This window comes from Pleurodeles waltl, chromosome 3_1, assembly GCF_031143425.1.
Source record: "Pleurodeles waltl isolate 20211129_DDA chromosome 3_1, aPleWal1.hap1.20221129, whole genome shotgun sequence".
Classification (NCBI taxonomy): domain Eukaryota; kingdom Metazoa; phylum Chordata; class Amphibia; order Caudata; family Salamandridae; genus Pleurodeles; species Pleurodeles waltl.
In genome coordinates, this window is record NC_090440.1 from 666,509,993 (window position 1) to 666,527,959 (window position 17,967).

Below are 17,967 nucleotides of genomic sequence, written 5' to 3' on the forward strand. Positions count from 1 at the left end.
AGGGTATAGTAGGCAGGCCGTTTGACAGGTTCAGTCACACGCAGACACACACATACCACTCCTCTTTTTATGATATTTAACTATATTGTTAGGCCAAAGACAGCGGTGGAGGATTATTGGAGGCTGTGAGATTACAACAGGTAGAAATATGGGCAAACCATGTGGGCTTAGTGACCCAACAAACTCAGAATAATATATTGTAAACTATGTCAATGTAGAAATATCATCATGCTAAAAACAAAATTACTAAATTAAAAAACTAAGGCCATGGTTGTAAGTTATGTACAATTCAGGTGATTATTAGTGCATATTGTAATGACCCCTACCCTAACGTGTGGTATTTAACAGGTTCCATAATTAACGTCAGCTGAGTTCCCCACCTCAGAATGAAGCCTTAAACTTGGATTCAGTGTTTGCCCAACTGATTAATGCATGCACGCCTTAGCATTTTATCCTGTTACATTTCCCCGAGTTTTTTCTTGTGAAGTGTGTGAGGAGAAAGGAGAAAATTGCAGAATGCGGTAATTAGTGCATAACTCTGATCCACAGTGCAAACATCCATTTGCACATGGATTGGAATTTAAAACGCATTTTTGAATCGTGAGAGCGGTAGAAGGAAGGCAGGTAAGAAGGAGAAAGAGGGCTGGGGCAAGTGAGAGGGAAGAGCAGCAGACAGGGCTTCACACGGCGTGTGGTAAGGAGGGGGGGGGCACACTGCATCAGATGCTTTGGTGGGCTGGGCGGGCCCAGAGGGTGTTTGCGCCAGGGCTGGCATCGCATTCTGGGGTAAACCACGCCAGCCAAAGCGGCAATTACAGCGTCTAATATAGAGAGGGAGGGAACTATAAGAGGAGCTGGCCCAGTTCTCTGGGCCCTGAAAGGCTGTCACTGCCCTCTGCGCTCCACTGCTGGTGCCCGTCCGTGCCCCTCTACCCGCCAGTGCCCTGCACACCACGGACGCCCCGCTCCAGCTTGTCCCCGTACCCGGAGGCACTGCCCCCGTACCCCTCGCTTGTGGCCCACTCCTATCCTGTATCGTTACCCGATTTCCCTCCCTCCTCCCCGGAGTGGTACCAACCCAATCCCGCCCCTCATATCCGTAAGTCGCCGTGGTTGCCCCTGGCCCCAATTCTCCTCGTGCCCGCCATGGACACTTCGTACCCCCGTGAGGACTTCCTGGCCCCGACCCCCAACAAAGAGTCACCTGGCCCCACGGTGATCACCATCGGGACCCCCAAGGTGCCTCGGGACCACATGATCTGGTCCGTCTTCAACACCGTCTACATGAACCTGTGCTGCCTGGGCTTCATGGCGCTAGTCTACTCTGTCAAGGTGAGGCTGCGCGGTGAGCCCCGATGGCGAGAGGGGAGGCGCGGGGCAGGGAAGGGGCACCCACCAGGGGTTAGGTACGCGGCAGAAGGGAGGCAGGATGCGCTGTACACCTGGGCATTGAGATGCCATAGGGCAAGGGTCAGATAGAAGGCCTTGGCAGAAGGCTGGCACAGGGGAGGAGTGCCAGACAGGGACAGAGGATGGGAAAACAGGCAAATTAATAGGAGGAGGCACAGAGCAGAAAGCGACACAAGGTACAGGGCATACACTGCGCAGAGCAGAGAGGAGGCGCACGGCAAAAATGGGGCACGGGGCAGAGCAGACGAGAGTGGCACGGACAACGTGGCAGAAACTAGTCAAGGGGCTCTGAGAAGGCACGGGGCGAGAGGCCGGAGGCAGAGGTGCGGCAGGACAGACAGACGCACGGCTGAAAAGAGGCACCGTCAGAGGAGGGTCGAACAGCGCGCAGAGGTTGAGGGGAGGCATGTAGCAGAGAGAAGGTATGGGGCAGAGGGCACACATGCAGCAGAGGGACTGACTGTGCAGAAATGAGACATAGACCAGAATGGCCAGGCAGACGGGGAGAGAGGGTCACACCTCTCGTCACTTTGTCCTGAGCTGTTCAGCTACAAATCATTACTTTCAGGTGTGCGTGTGTAGTCTAGTGGAAGGAAACAAAATTACAGTACCCACAGTGCATCAGGTTGGGTCATAAAAACTCATGACTGGGAAACGTGTCTGTGATGGCATGGAGTGAGCCGGCTCCCCCCCACCCCCCAAAAAAGGGCAGAAAACAGGTACAGTGCATTTAGCTGATACCTTGTCATAGAACTAGGGTGAGCAGGCATCCCGGATTTGCCGGGACAGTCCCGTTGTTTTCACCAGCTGTCCCGGCAGATTCCGGGAAATGTAGCTCCTGTCCTTTTTTTTTTAGAGGGTCGACTAAAAACGGTGAGAGGAGCCTTTTTGTGTTTTCTGAAGGAGGGAGAGGTAGCATCTGTTATACGAAATTAATTAACGGGCATTTTACTGGCTTCAAAATTTGCATTTTATTGATGTTCTTAGTGGCTCTGTTGTAATTCTATGCTGATGAGCGCTGTCTCTCTGTGCGCTTGGTTGAAGTAAAATTGTAGGCCTTCTATTTTTGTTGAATGTCCCGATTTTGGCTTTAAAATTCTGGTCACCCTACATAGAACACTCCGGTAAGAGTGGGGGCTCAGTGGAGCATTGAGAAGGTATCAGGGAAAGGCATCAGCGGGGCATGTAGCAGGCCGGGGCTCAGAGGACGGAGAGTGTCGTTGAGGGGGCACTGAGGAACCATGTGGTGGCAGGACAGGCTGAGAAAGCCGAGGGCGGGCCTGGGCTGGCATACGGGCCCAGAGGAGTGCAGACGAGGCGCAGAGAGACGGGGTTGTGGGCCTGATGATAACACAGAAGCCTTAAGGCAGGGAAAACGTATAGCTAGGAAATGCCAAATAGATGGCTCAATGAACATGGGAGGGTAATCCCAGGGGGAAAGAGGAAAAAAGAAGGCGGTGGCGTGAAGTGCCCGGGGGGGGGGGGAGGGGATAGGGGGCGAGAGGAGGTAGAGAGGATGCCCTGGTGACAGGTTACAAGGCACGTGATATACAGGGGTTTAGCTTGGCCTGTAAAATTGTAGGGGGGCGAACTTCCGTTTTTACAACAATCACGCTGGCATATCATTTTAAAATAAATTATATGAGACGCACGGATGAGGGGGGCTTAAAGGGTAGTGGAAATGGAGAAGAGTGGGGTTTGCTAGGGGGTTTAAAACTCAATATTTGGAAAATAACCAACATGTTTTGAAACCTGCAAAATGGAGACACGATTGTGTGTGAAAATCCCAGGTGAAATCCGACAGACACCTTTCTATACCCGGCAGAAAGTACCGGTACCCAACTATTTATTAGAGAATACATTTATTAGGGGGTGTAACACCCAAACACCCCGCCTTCAGCTACGCCCCTGATAGTGGGCATGGACTGGCGCGATGTTTGACTCCGACAGGAGGCGCAATGTGGGCAAGAGGCAACAAGGGCACACATAAGGCACAGCAGCGCAGCGAGGAGGCCCGTGCGGCAGAGGCAAACCACAGAGGAGACGGGGTCCTGGTAACAGAAAGGAGGCATGAGGCAGGGAGGGGGCGTTAATAGGACCGAGGATGCACGCGGGCAAGGATGGTGTAACCAAGGGCTTTAGAGAGGCGCGGGATGCAGGGTGGAGGCATCAAAGGCGCAGGGAGGCACGGGGGTGAAAGGATGCGGGGGTAAGGACTCATCAAGCACAGAAGTGAGGCACGTGGTGAAATTGATGCGTGTGGTTCAGAAAGGCACAGGGGTGAAGGACACACGAGGTACACGAAGGAGGCTCGAGGGCAGCAGGGAGGTGCAGGAATGAAAAGATGCAGGAGTACAGGAAGGAGGCATCAAGGGAAGCAGGGAGGCAGGCACAGGAATGAGGAGATGCAGGGTGTACAGGAAAGAAACATTAAGGGCAACAGGGAAGCGCAGGACCTAAAGGATGCACGGGGTACAGGAAGGAAGCTTCAAGGGCAGCAGGGAGGCCCAGGAATGAAAAGATGCAGGACACAGGAAAGAGACATCAACGGCAGCATGGAGCCACGGGGGTGAAAGGGTGCACGGGGTGCAGGAAGGAAGTATCGGGGGCAGTAGGGAGGCCCAGAATGAAGGATGCACGAGACTCAGGAAGGAAGCATCAAAGGCAGCAGGGAGGCGCAGGAATGAAAGGATGTACGGGGTACAGGAAGAAAGCATCAAGTGCAGCAGGGAGTCATAGGGGTGAAGGATACACAGGGTTAAGGAAAGCGGCATCAAGGGCAGCAGGGAGGCACAGGAGTGACGGATGTACTTGGTTCAGGAAGTAGGTATCAAGGGCAGTAGGGAGGTACGGGGTGAAACTAAGGATGTACGAGGTACAGGAAGGAAACATCAAGAGTAGCAGGGAGGCACAGGGGTGGAAGGATGCACGGGGTACAGGAAGGAAACATGAAGGGCAGCAGGGAGGCGCATGAATTAAAGGATGCAGGGGGGACAGGAAAGAAGCACCAAGGGCAGCAGGGAGGCACAGGAGTGAAAGGATGCACCGGGTTCACGAAGGAGGCATCAAGGGCAGCAGGGAGGCACAGGGGTGGAAGGATGCACGGGGTACAGGAAGGAGGCATCAAGGGCAGCAGGGAGGCACAGGGGTGGAAGGATGCACGGGGTACAGGAAGGAGGCACCAAGGGCAGCAGGGAGGCACAGGGGTGGAAGGATGCACGGGGTACAGGAAGGAGGCATCAAGGGCAGCAGGGAGGCACAGGAGTGGAAGGATGCAGGGGGGGCAGCAGGGAGGCACAGGAGTGGAAGGATGCAGGGGGGACAGGAAAGAAGCACCAAGGGCAGCAGGGAGGCACAGGAGTGGAAGGATGTAGGGGGGCAGGAAAGAAGCACCAAGGGCAGCAGGGAGGCACAGGGGTGGAAGGATGCACGGGGTACAGGAAGGAGGCATCAAGGGAAACAGGGAGGCACCGGAGTGAAAGGACACTGGAGCAGGGAGAGCCATCAGTGGCAATGGGTATGCACAGCGGGCAGAGAGAGCACACGGGCATGGATGCATTATCAGAGGCATTGAGGAGGCACAGAGGGGCAGAAAGGATGCGCTGACCCATAAAATAGGCAGATGAGTGGAAAGGCGGTGAAGTTGCCCTGGGGTCGTACAGCGCCAATGGGAATCACAATTAATTGATCAACTAATACCTGTCCCTGGATCCAGTGACTGTCACGTGGGTTTCAGGAGATCCACCCAACTGCTATGGCGACAGCGCCTGTTGAGACTGAAAGCGCTTACTGGTGCCTCCTGGTATCCGTCGGTCTCAGCTGGCACTTTTATTTTTACAGTAAAAAATGCCCGGTCTTTTTTTCCTGCTGAGTTTAGGCAGTCCCGTGTTAAAAACTCATCTGCCCTGACGGATTCAAGTAGGAACCGCCAACTGCAACTTTCATGGGAAGGAGGTCTGGGGGTGAGCGGTAGCACAGGGGCTGCTTACTATCGGAACCAGGGCACCCAGAGGTAAAGGAGATGTGGATCCGATTAAAAAGGTGCCGGGGAGCGGCGGAGAGTCAGAAGTAAAGAGAAAGAATGGCAGAAACAAAATGGCAGATGTTTAGGGGGTGAGGGGCTAACAGGTCGACCGGTGGTACAGGGAGAGGCAGAGATTAAAGAGCAATGGGTTCAGAGGGTAACACAGTTCTAATCTAGGTTTGTTTAGTAGGCCAAGTGAGACCAATTTAAACTGGGAAGGGGGTGTGTGTGTGCTGTCAGGTATTCGGGACAACCAAGAGACGTCTACATTATTCATATTAAGGATATACTAAAAGTCAGACACCGCCCGGCCCTCCTGGACCAACCTTGGGCACCCACGTCTTATCCAGAAAAGCAATACGGGTGATTTTATTCGAGAAAACAAAAAAAGCAGCATTAGCATTTGCAAGTCTGAAGTCTTTACAAGACTAAGGCACACATTTGGGTGGTTTGTAAGACCATATCTGTCCCCTTCCGTGTCAGCGGTGGTCTGCAAGAAAAACCGCCGGTTCCCGTGTCAAATAACTCAAATCAGCACTCAGTAGAGATGGCGGCCCAGAGAGGCACCTGTGGAGGAATGCAGGCCTTGTAAAGAGCTGTTAAATTACAGCTTGTCAAGTCCGCAGGCTGCAGGAACTGAACTAATTATATGCTTAAACCTCAGTGGTTATGTTAATTCTCATTTGAGTTCCAAGCTGCTGTTTCGGAAATTAGACGGACATTATATTTGTAGTCTGCCATGACAGCATGTAGTTATAAATGGCTAAAAATATTTTAAAGGTTTAATTAACAAATACGTAACATATAATATAATAAGATAGACAGTCTAAATAGTGACTCTGGTAAACATAGGACCTAACTACTATTGCATTTACTGTGGAAAGAATCATACACGTTAACGCTTATTAAAATGAGGTTTAGGTAAAATCATCTAATTGGTGTCTATCCTCCTATTTCCACGTCTGGCGACTGCACAGCGAATTTAAACCGCACCCGAGCATCCGGTCAGCAGCTTGTGAGCTGAGGATTGTTCACCACTGTAGCATGGCGCGCTCTGCTGCCTACACCCCGTGAGCGCGGTCAGCGTACTCGTTCCTTGCATGAACTCCGGGGTACCGAGAGAAATCAAAATAAGCAGCCTAAAGAGTACGAGATAAAAAGAAGGATCAACAGTGAATCTGCAAGAGGGTTATAGATAAAGGGAAGCAAGGTCAGAAGTGAAACAGATATGCTACGGTTGATATAAGCGACTGCCAAGTATGTAAATAGGTATGTTAGTTTCGGCATTTACTGCCCAAATCTATGTTATAGGTTTGGGCTGCTATAGTCTGTTTTGCTTTGGTTCTAGCAGATAGGCCTGTTCCAGGCTGCGTAGGCCCTGGCCTTGTTGGGGGTTTTGTCTCATAGTTTGCTTTGACCCAGTCCATGCTGGTGGTTTGCTCTCATAGTCTGCTTGGTCCCAGTACTTGCTGGTGGTTTGTTATTGTAGTCTGTATAGGTTGAGCTCTTGCTGGTGGTTTGATCTCATAGCGTGTATGGTTTGACTCTTGCTGGTGATTTGGTTTCACAGACTGTATGTACTGAATTCATGCTGGTGGTTTGGCCTCACAGTCTGTATAGGCTGATTCTTCTGCTGATGGGTTGGGCTCTTAGTCTACAGGGGCTGAGTATATTTTGGCAGGCTGATCAGGTACAGTCTAGATGACCTTGGTAATCATGCTGACTTTGCAGATGTGCTTGCATATTAAGTTTCATACAAACTTTTCCATTTGAATTCCAGGCCCGTGACCAGAAAGTTGCTGGTGATGTGGATGCTGCTCGTCGCTTTGGCTCCAAGGCTCGCTGTTACAATATCCTTGCCACAGTATGGAATGTGGTGGTTCCTGTACTGCTCATCACACTGGTCGTTACTGGCGTCATTCACCTGTCCAACCTTGCCAAAGGGTCCCTCAACCTCTTCAGCCTCCACCATTATGTCGCCGATGAAGACAGAAAGTGAGAATCTTAACAGGCAAGATCCCATGGACAGGAAGAGCCCAGGTAACCATGTGGACCAAACTCAGGAAACTTGTCTAAGACTCAGTGGGACCACCAAATAAAGGATACACAAACCAAACAGCTTCTTTCTGTGCCACGTCCAAGGCGGCCCAAGTCACAGGAGACTATCCCATATGCGTGTGACATCACAAGGCAGACCAGCGCCAAGAAAGGACAATTGCTTCACATCTATATCACACCTCAAGAAGATCAAGGTCAATGGGGTTGCCCTCACGTCATACTTGTCATCACTCCTCAGTCAGACTAATGATAACAGCTGAAGTCATAGTTGGCTTCTCCTGAGTAGCTTGCAATAGATCTGGTGCTAGGAACTGACAAGAGAATACACATCCCATGATCACTTTGGGAATCTTTGCCTTTCCATTAAACTGTTTCTCTCCTATGAGGCACGTTTATCCTTGGACACGTCACTCACCAAATTACTCAACATCTGCAGAGTAACCACATCTCCTGAGGACATTTATAGTGCGGCAAAGGACGGTGTTCCCTATACGTGGACACAGAAAAGGATTCTTAAGCTGCCTCTTCTTTCCTACTCTTCTCTCATCCTAGTCATTCCTATTCTCTGGGCTGGCCTTCATCAGCAAGTATTCTATTTTACCCCCTTCTTCATCCTCTATGTTTCTCTTGCTCCTTGTTTTATTTACCTTCTATTTAATATTTTGCATTCCATATATGTGCTTCCCGTCCCCTCCCCAGAAGGAAATCTTCTGTGATGACTGCCATTTTGGTGAATACCAAAGATCACTGTGATGGCAGAAACGATGAGCTCACCAGGTACTCCAGAGATTCTGTCTAACAGTAGCTCTTCTGTTTTGATGCCTGCAAGCCCTACCCATTCTGGGAAATGTCGCCTGGTTTTCTCATTCACAGGCTGGGGCAGATCCTCCATTTTGTGCAGAGATGGGAATCTGAAGGTCAAGACACGAGTATGGACCGGGATAGCTCTGGGAGCACCACAGATCCTAAGATATTGTGTTGTTGAAGGGTGTTCTCTGTTTAAAGAACTTTGAAAGTTCTGTCTCTTCAGAGTTTTCTTGTGATTGCAGCAGATCTGTACTGGACGGTGAAGATTCAGACTGACGCTTTGAGATCCATAGTGATCTGTAATGAAGCTGTTAGTGATTAATGTGGTTATAACATTGTACAGTTAATAAATGACCAAATAAAGAATCATTTAAATACAGCTCCTGGTGTGAAGGTGTGTCTATCGTGAATCATTAGGAATTATGTTTGTTTGAAGCCAGTGAAATCGGGCAGCCATGTGTACAGTGCAGTAGAAGTCTTGTCCCAGAGCCACCAGGCAGTGTTGCATTGAGAAACTAAAATATGCGCACTCGACATGGAAGTGGGAAGAGACCTCAGATTTGCCTTCTGCTGCAAGCCATATATGACCAAATGTCCCTAAAACTAACACAGAGGAAATATCTACACACAGCCTGAGGACATCTGTCTGCACTAGCAAACTGAGGGCGTATCACCAAATTCAGTCCTAGTGCAGACCTGGGGCTCATGTCTAAGCAGTAGCTGTGGCAACCTCTGGTGAGGAAAAAGTAACCTGTTCACCACGCTGGCAGAAGAAACTCCATCTTACTAAGACATTTTTGGTCGAAGAACCATAAGCAGGGCATAATTTCCCTTGAATCTACGCTGGCTACAATGAAGATAACATTTAAGTTTTATAGAGCTTTCCTTACATTACACACACATAAGGATATGGTAGGGAGTAGCTGGGATACTATAGGTGGGAACCTGTCCTGAATGCCTACTACCTGAAGGGGTACGAATAAAGGCACTTTAGGCTGAAGGGGTTCATAGCACATTTCTGTAGGGTTTTATTCCTATGAAAGGGAAGTACTATTAAATAGAGGACCTATATTCCCTGCATATTTTTCCATTTAGGCCCTAATTACGAGTTTAAGTGCTATTTAGCACACCTGATAAATAATCGAACCATGCAGGTACGTTATTTATAGGGTGCAATATATAGCGCCTATTAGGATTTTGTGGGGAATAACGTGGATTTAGGTGATTAACTCACAACATTCACACTGTACGTAAATAATGTACATATTTCCCTTGTTAAATTTCGACAGGTATGACCTACCGAAATTTAACGACGTTAGAGTAATTTAACACACCTGATGATTATTGAATACGTTAAATAACCTTAAACTCATAAAACCAACCCAAGTGTAAATAGGGGTTTAGGCATGGGTCGGAATTAACCGATCCACTCATAATCAGGCCCTTTGGGTCCTACAGATGATACATTTATCCAAAAGGGATGCTTGTTAAGAAATCATTCATTACACCAGAACTAATGGAATTTCCTTAGCTTTATTAAAGGTTTAACCCAAGAATTAGGGAACATAGGAGACCTCGCAAAGACATTCAAATGAGCCCCTGTGAGCACGTAAAACCCAGCCACGGTGAGGACGAACCTGATAAAGAAGCACACCACTTAAATCAGGTGAGGGTTACCATTTGTTTTTGGAAAATTTGTCACATAAAAGAGTTACGATTGGTCAGGTGAAGCAGAGAGAAATAAAGCTCCAGTGTTCTAATTAGGTGGGTCTTTATTTTAACTTTAAATGCTCCTGGGTATATTCTTTCTCTTGACAGAAAACACAATGGTAAAGATAGTACCTGAACCTTAGAAGACCCCTGTCCTTGAAAAAGTACACAAAAGCCTCCTGTTCCAACGCCCCTGTGTTCCAAGGGGAGTCCTGCTGAAGGAAGGAACTGTGGGTCTCTTCTAACCTCAAAATCAAAGCTGTAATCACCTTGATAGGTCACAGTCAACGTTGAACCTTACAGTTCCTTGAGGAGTTCTGAACCTGGTTACAGTTTACCCAACCAGTTGCTTGACATCTTAACCTCCCAGCAGGGTCAATAGAGTGGCAACATCTGTCAGAATGGACACTCATCCGGTACCTGGGATAAGGTTAATGGCGCAGTCCGTGCTTAACACCTTGCAAGGTGGAAGCCATGGTGTACGCGAGTTGCCAAAACAGAAGGTTCTCAGTAATGGAGTGTGTATGTTTGCCCAGTCATTACATTGAATTGTCAGTAACCCCTTCCAATTCTGGCACTTATTGATTCTGTGGTCTACAATCCACATGAAACAAGTTATTCTTCAGTGGGGCCTTCCTGAGTTTTAGGGAAATTGCACTGTTTTTCCAGTTTCCTACAAGAAATAGGATACGCAAGTGTATTTTTTGTACTTTGTCCGACAGAGGGGGTGGACCTTTTTCTCTTTTTTTTGTTTTGAATGATGGTTATTTTTTGGGGGAACATCCCAATCGTTTTCCCTGGTCTTTACACCCAAAGGTCTGAGATCACTGGTTAGTATTCAATATGCACAGGGATCACAATTTATCCCTAGATGGATAGTCAATTAGTCCATGCAAATTCTCTTCAATGTCCCATTTCATTCCCAGCCAACACCTGAGGTTATTATCCTCTGCTTAACACTGCGGGTGAAAGGCTTTCTTAATTTCTGTTAAGCTTTGTTGCAGAAAAATCACCTCAGTTCTTGCACTACTAGAAGACCTAGCACTGCAAAGTCTCCAGGTCCAGCAGACATGGCTTCAGTTTTTGTGGTCCACAAGGTCAGTCTCCACTAGAATCCTATGACTGACCACGTGCCCTCCTGCTGGGAATCAGTCTCCCTCAAGCATGGACTCTTAATTCCTGTTCTTGTCCATCTCCTGGAACCACCAATGGAGACCAGGAAGGAATCTTTCCAAGTGTTTGTAATTGCAACTTTTGAAATCCACTGGCAGAGCCGACCTTTGGGCCAGATGTACATAGGGACTGGTTTGTGATTACCAAATAGCAAATTTTGGCGATTTGCTATTTGGTAATCAGAAACACCCATGTACTAATGTGTGCTTCACACATTGTGTGAGACCCAGTGGGTCACAAATTGACTTAACTCATTAATATTCATGACCTAGGTATCGCTTTGCAACCTATTGTGAATTTGCTAAAATCACAGGGATGGTAGCCTGCCGGGGTCAGCAGACCACTGTAGGAAAGTACCATCTTGCCTGGCATGTTACCCCCATTTTTCACTGTATATATGTTGTTTTAGTTGTATGTGTCACTGGGACCCTGGTAACCCAGGGCCCCAGTGCTCATAAGTGTGCCTGAATGTGTTACCTGTGTAGTGACTAAGTGTCTCACTGAGGCTCTGCTAATCAGAACCTCAGTGGTTATGCTCTCTCATTTCTTTCCAAATTGTCACTGACAGGCTAGTGACCATTTTTACCAATTTACATTGGCTTACTGGAACACCCTTATAATTCCCTAGTATATGGTACTGAGGTACCCAGGGTATTGGGGTTCCAGGAGATCCCTATGGGCTGCAGCATTTCTTTTGCCACCCATAGGGAGCTCTGACAATTCTTACACAGGCCTGCCACTGCAGCCTGAGTGAAATAACGTCCACGTTATTTCACAGCCATTTTACACTGCACTTAAGTAACTTATAAGTCACCTATATGTCTAACCTTTACCTGGTAAAGGTTAGGTGCAAAGTTACTTAGTGTGAGGGCACCCTGGCACTAGCCAAGGTGCCCCCACATTGTTCAGAGCCAATTCCCTGAACTTTGTGAGTGCGGGGACACCATTACACGCGTGCACTACATATAGGTCACTACCTATATGTAGCTTCACAATGGTAACTCCGAATATGGCCATGTAACATGTCTAAGATCATGGAATTGCCCCCTCTATGCCAACCTGGCATTGTTGGTACAATTCCATGATCCCAGTGGTCTGTAGCACAGACCCTGGTACTGCCAAACTGCCCTTCCTGGGGTTTCACTGCAGCTGCTGCTGCTGCCAACCCCTCAGACAGGCATCTGCCCTCCTGGGGTCCAGCCAGGCCTGGCCCAGGATGGCAGAACAAAGAACTTCCTCTGAGAGAGGGTGTGACACCCTCTCCCTTTGGAAAATGGTGTGAAGGCAGGGGAGGAGTAGCCTCCCCCAGCCTCTGGAAATGCTTTGTTGGGCACAGAGGTGCCCAATTCTGCATAAGCCAGTCTACACCGGTTCAGGGACCCCTTAGCCCCTGCTCTGGCGTGAAACTGGACAAAGGAAAGGGGAGTGACAACTCCCCTGACCTGCACCTCCCCTGGGAGGTGTCCAGAGCTCCTCCAGTGTGCTCCAGACCTCTGCCATCTTGAAAACAGAGGTGCTGCTGGCACACTGGACTGCTCTGAGTGGCCAGTGCCACCAGGTGACGTCAGAGACTCCTTGTGATAGGCTCCTTCAGGTGTTGCTAGCCTATCCTCTCTCCTAGGTAGCCAAACCCTCTTTTCTGGCTATTTAGGGTCTCTGTCTCTGGGGAAACTTTAGATAACGAATGCAAGAGCTCATCCGAGTTCCTCTGCATCTCTCACTTCACCTTCTGATAAGGAATCGACTGCTGACTGCGCTGGAAGCCTGCAAACCTGCAACATAGTAGCAAAGACGACTACTGCAACTCTGTAACGCTGATCCTGCCGCCTTCTCGACTGTTTTCCTGCTTGTGCATGCTGTGGGGGTAGTCTGCCTCCTCTCTGCACCAGAAGCTCCGAAGAAATCTCCCGTGGGTCGACGGAATCTTCCCCCTGCAACCGCAGGCACCAAAAAGCTGCATTACTGGTCCCTTGGGTCTCCTCTCAGCACGACGAGCGAGGTCCCTCGAATCCAGCGACTCTGTCCAAGTGACCTCCACAGTCCAGGGACTCTTCAGTCCAAGTTTGGTGGAGGTAAGTCCTTGCCTCACCTCGCTGGGCTGCATTGCTGGGAACCGTGACTTTTGCAGCTTCTCCGGCCCCTGTGCACTTCCGGCGGAAATCCTTTGTGCACAGCCAAGCCTGGGTCCACGGCACTCTAACCTGCATTGCACGACTTTCTAAGTTGGTCTCCGGCGACGTGGGACTCCTTTGTGCAACTTCGGCAAGCACCGTTTTACGCATCCTCGTAGTGCCTGTTTCTGGCACTTTTCCGGGTGCTACCTGCTTCAGAGAGGGTTCCTTGTCTTGCTCGACGTCCCCTCTCTCTGCTGGTCCAATTTGCGACCTCCTGATCCCTCCTGGGCCTCAGCAGCATCCAAAAACGCTAACCGCACAATTTGCAGCTAGCAAGGCTTGTTGGCGTTCTTTTGGCGGGAAAACACTTCTGCACGACTCTCCACGGCGAGAGGGATCCGTCCACCAAAGGGGAAGTCTCTAGCCCTTTTCGTTCCTGCAGAAACCTCAGCTTCTTCTGTCCAGTAGAAGCTTCTTTGCACCCGCAGCTGGCATTTCCTGGGCATCTGCCCATCTCCGACTTGCTGTGACTTTTGGACTTGGTCCCCTTGTTCCACAGGTTCCCTAGATTGGAAATCCACAGTTGTTGCATTGCTGGTTTGTGTCTTTCCTGCATTATTCCTCTAACACGACTTCTTTGTCCTTAGGGGAACTTTAGTGCACTTTGCACTCACTTTTCAGGGTCTTGGGGAGGGTTATTTTTCTAACTCTCACTATTTTCTAGTAGTCCCAGCGACCCTCTACAAGGTCACATAGGTTTGGGGTCCATTCGTGGTTCGCATTACACTTTTGGAGTATATGGTTTGTGTTGCCCCTATCCCTATGTTTCCCCATTGCATCCTATTGTAACTATACATTGTTTGCACTGTTTTCTAAGACTATACTGCATATTTTTGCTATTGTGTATATATATCTTGTGTATATTTCCTATCCTCTCACTGAGGGTACACTCTAAGATACTTTGGCATATTGTCATAAAAATAAAGTACCTTTATTTTTAGTATAACTGTGTATTGTGTTTTCTTATGATATTGTGCATATGACACTAAGTGGTACTGTAGTAGCTTCACACGTCTCCTAGTTCAGCCTAAGCTGCTCTGCTAAGCTACCATTATCTATCAGCCTAAGCTGCTAGACACCCTATACACTAATAAGGGATAACTGGGCCTGGTGCAAGGTGCAAGTACCCCTTGGTACTCACTACAAGCCAGTCCAGCCTCCTACATTGGTTGTGCAGCGGTGGGATAAGTGCTTTGAGACTACTTACCACTCTTGTCATTGTACTTTTCATAAGAGAAAAATATACAAAACAAGGTCAGTGTATATACACATAGCCAAAAAGTTTTGCATTTCCTCTTTTCACTCTTTTCTAAGTGCTGAAAAGTACTTCTAACTTTCTAAAAAGTTCTAAAAAGTTTAAAAAGTTTTTTTCTCTGTCTTTCAAAAAGCTCTGACAAACTTTTTATCTTTTACTATCACTTTAACTCTCTCTAAAAAATGTCTGGCACAGGCCAAAATGTTGATCTGTCCAAACTTGCATATGATCACCTTAGCTGGAAAGGAGCAAGGAATCTCTGCATAGAGAGAGGTTTGAGTGTAGGGAAGAATCCTTCCTTAGAACTGTTAATTAACATGCTTAGAGTACAGGATAAGGCCATAAGTGCCCAATCTGTTGAAAAAGTAGCTAATGGTTCTCAATCTGATCCAGGGACTCCCCAAGGAAAAGATTCAGGAAAGAAACTTCCTAGCCTGCCCATTACTAGACAGTCTAGCATAGTTGGTAATGATGATGAGCCACACCATATAAATAGTGTTGTCTCACATCATAGCAAAAGCATTTATTCTCACCATACTGGTAGTGATGTTTCTGTTAGCCAAGCTGTTAGGGTGGCTTCTGTAAGGGACAGGTCTCCTTCTGTCCATTCTCACCATACTTCTGTTTCAAGGCATGTCCCTCCCACCCACCCTGATGACAGATTGTTAGAAAGGGAGCTCAATAGATTGAGAGTGGAACAAACCAGACTGAAGCTCAAGAAGCAACAGCTGGATTTGGATAGACAGACTTTAGAAGTAGAGAAGGAGAGACAGAAACTGGGTTTAGAAACCCATGGTGGCAGCAGCAGTATTCCCTATAGTCATCCTGCAAAAGAGCATGATTCCAGGAATCTGCATAAGATAGTTCCCCCTTCTAAGGAGGGGGATGACATTAACAAGTGGTTTGCTGCACTTGAGAGGGCCTGTGTTGTACAGGATGTCCCTCAAAGGCAGTGGGCTGCTATCCTATGGCTATCATTTAGTGGAAAAGGTAGGGATAGGCTCCTTACTGTGAAAGAAAATGATGCTAATAATTTCCAAGTTCTTAAGAATGCACTCCTGGATGGTTATGGCTTAACCACTGAACAGTACAGGATAAAGTTCAGAGAGACCAAAAAGGAGTCTTCACAAGACTGGGTTGATTTCATTGACCATTCAGTGAAGGCCTTAGAGGGGTGGTTACATGGCAGTAAAGTTACTGATTATGACAGCCTGTATAACTTGATCCTGAGAGAGCATATTCTTAATAATTGTGTGTCTGATTTGTTGCACCAGTACTTGGTGGACTCTGATCTGACCTCTCCCCAAGAATTGGGAAAGAAGGCAGACAAATGGGTCAGAACAAGAGTGAACAGAAAAGTTCATACAGGGGGTGACAAAGATGGCAACAAAAAGAAGGATGGTAAGTCTTCTGACAAGGGTGGGGACAAATCTAAAAATGAGTCTTCATCAGGCCCACAAAAACACTCTGGTGGGGGTGGTGGGCCCAAATCCTCTTTTAATCAGAACAAGGAAAATAAACCATGGTGCTATTTATGTAAAATAAAAGGCCATTGGACAACAGATCCCAGTTGTCCAAAGAAAGGCACCAAGCCTCCTACCACTACAACCCCTACTGCTACACCTAGTGTCCCTACTAATAGCAGTGGTGGTGGGAGCAAACCTACTAATAGCCAATCCAAGGGAGTAGCTGGGCTCACTATTGGTAACTTAGTTGGGGTTGGCCTTGTTAGGGAGGCCACAGAGGCTGTGTTAGTCTCTGAGGGGGCTATTGATTTAGCCACCTTAGTTGCTTGTCCCCTTAATATGGATAAGTACAAGCAGCTACCCCTAATAAATGGTGTTGAGGTTCAGGCCTACAGGGACACTGGTGCCAGTGTGACTATGGTCATAGAGAAACTGGTCCATCCTGAACAACACCTACTTGGTCACCAGTACCAAGTAACCGATGCTCACAACAACACACTTAGCCACCCCATGGCTGTTGTTAATCTCAACTGGGGGGGGGGTTACTGGTCCAAAGAAAGTTGTGGTAGCTTCAGATTTACCTGTAGACTGTCTATTAGGGAATGATTTGGAGACATCAGCTTGGTCAGATGTGGAGTTAGAGGCCCATGCAGCAATGCTGGGCATCCCAGGGCATATTTTTGCTTTGACAAGGGCTCAGGCCAAAAAGCAAAAAGGACAGGGAAGCTTGGATCCTGGAACAATGGACCAAGTGCTCCCTAAAGCTAGGGCTAGTAGAAACAAACCACTTCCTACTATCCCTCCCTCTACAGTGGATGCAACTTCTGAGGAAGAAGAATTCCCTCCCTGTGCAGAACCTACACCAGAGGAGCTGGAAGCAGACACTGCTGAGCTTTTGGGTGAAGGGGGGCCTGCCAGAGAGGAGCTGAGTGTGGCACAGCAAACCTGTCCCACATTAGAGGGTCTCAGACAGCAAGCTGTCAAACAGGCTAATGGGGATGTCAGTGACTCTCACAGAGTTTACTGGGAGGACAACCTCTTGTACACTGAGCATAGGGATCCTAAACCTGGAGCTGCCAGGAGATTAGTGATTCCTCAGGAGTACAGAAAGTTCCTCCTAACCCTGGCACATGACATTCCCCTAGCTGGACACCTGGGTCAAATGAAAACTTGGGACAGATTGGTTCCATTGTTTCATTGGCATAGGATGTCTGAGGACACAAAGGAATTTTGTAAGTCCTGTGAAACCTGTCAAGCCAGTGGCAAGACAGGTGGCACCCCAAAGGCACCCCTTATTCCACTGCCTGTGGTTGGGGTTCCCTTTGAAAGGGTAGGGGTTGACATAGTTGGCCCCCTTGACCCTCCTACTGCTTCAGGCAATAGATTTATCTTGGTGGTAGTGGACCATGCCACAAGATATCCTGAAGCTATTCCTTTAAGGACCACTACAGCACCTGCAGTGGCAAAGGCCCTCCTGGGAATATTTTCCAGGGTGGGCTTCCCAAAGGAAGTAGTATCAGACAGGGGAAGCAATTTCATGTCTACATACTTAAAGGCCATGTGGAAGGAGTGTGGTGTAACGTACAAGTTCACAACACCCTATCATCCACAAACAAATGGACTGGTGGAGAGATTTAATAAAACTCTCAAAGGCATGATTATGGGTCTCCCTGAAAAACTCCGCAGGAGATGGGATATCCTTCTACCATGCCTCCTTTTTGCCTACAGGGAGGTACCCCAGAAAGGAGTGGGCTTCAGCCCCTTTGAACTTCTTTTTGGACACCCTGTTAGGGGTCCACTCACACTTGTAAAGGAGGGTTGAGAACAACCTTTAAAAGCTCCTAAGCAGGATATTGTGGATTATGTACTTGGCCTCAGATCAAGGATGGC

General features: G+C 48.2%; 1 protein-coding gene across 1 annotated transcript; it reads left to right on the forward strand.

Annotated features, from left to right (window-relative positions):
• The first annotated feature begins 880 nt into the window (after nucleotides 1-880).
• LOC138284442 (interferon-induced transmembrane protein 5-like) lies at nucleotides 881-8,678 on the forward strand. The gene is made up of 2 exons (XM_069223206.1): nucleotides 881-1,332; nucleotides 7,215-8,678. The coding sequence occupies exons 1-2, from the start codon at nucleotides 1,147-1,149 to the stop codon at nucleotides 7,431-7,433; spliced, it is 405 nt and encodes a 134-aa protein (XP_069079307.1). The 5' UTR covers nucleotides 881-1,146; the 3' UTR covers nucleotides 7,434-8,678.
• Nucleotides 8,679-17,967: the final 9,289 nt, after the last annotated feature.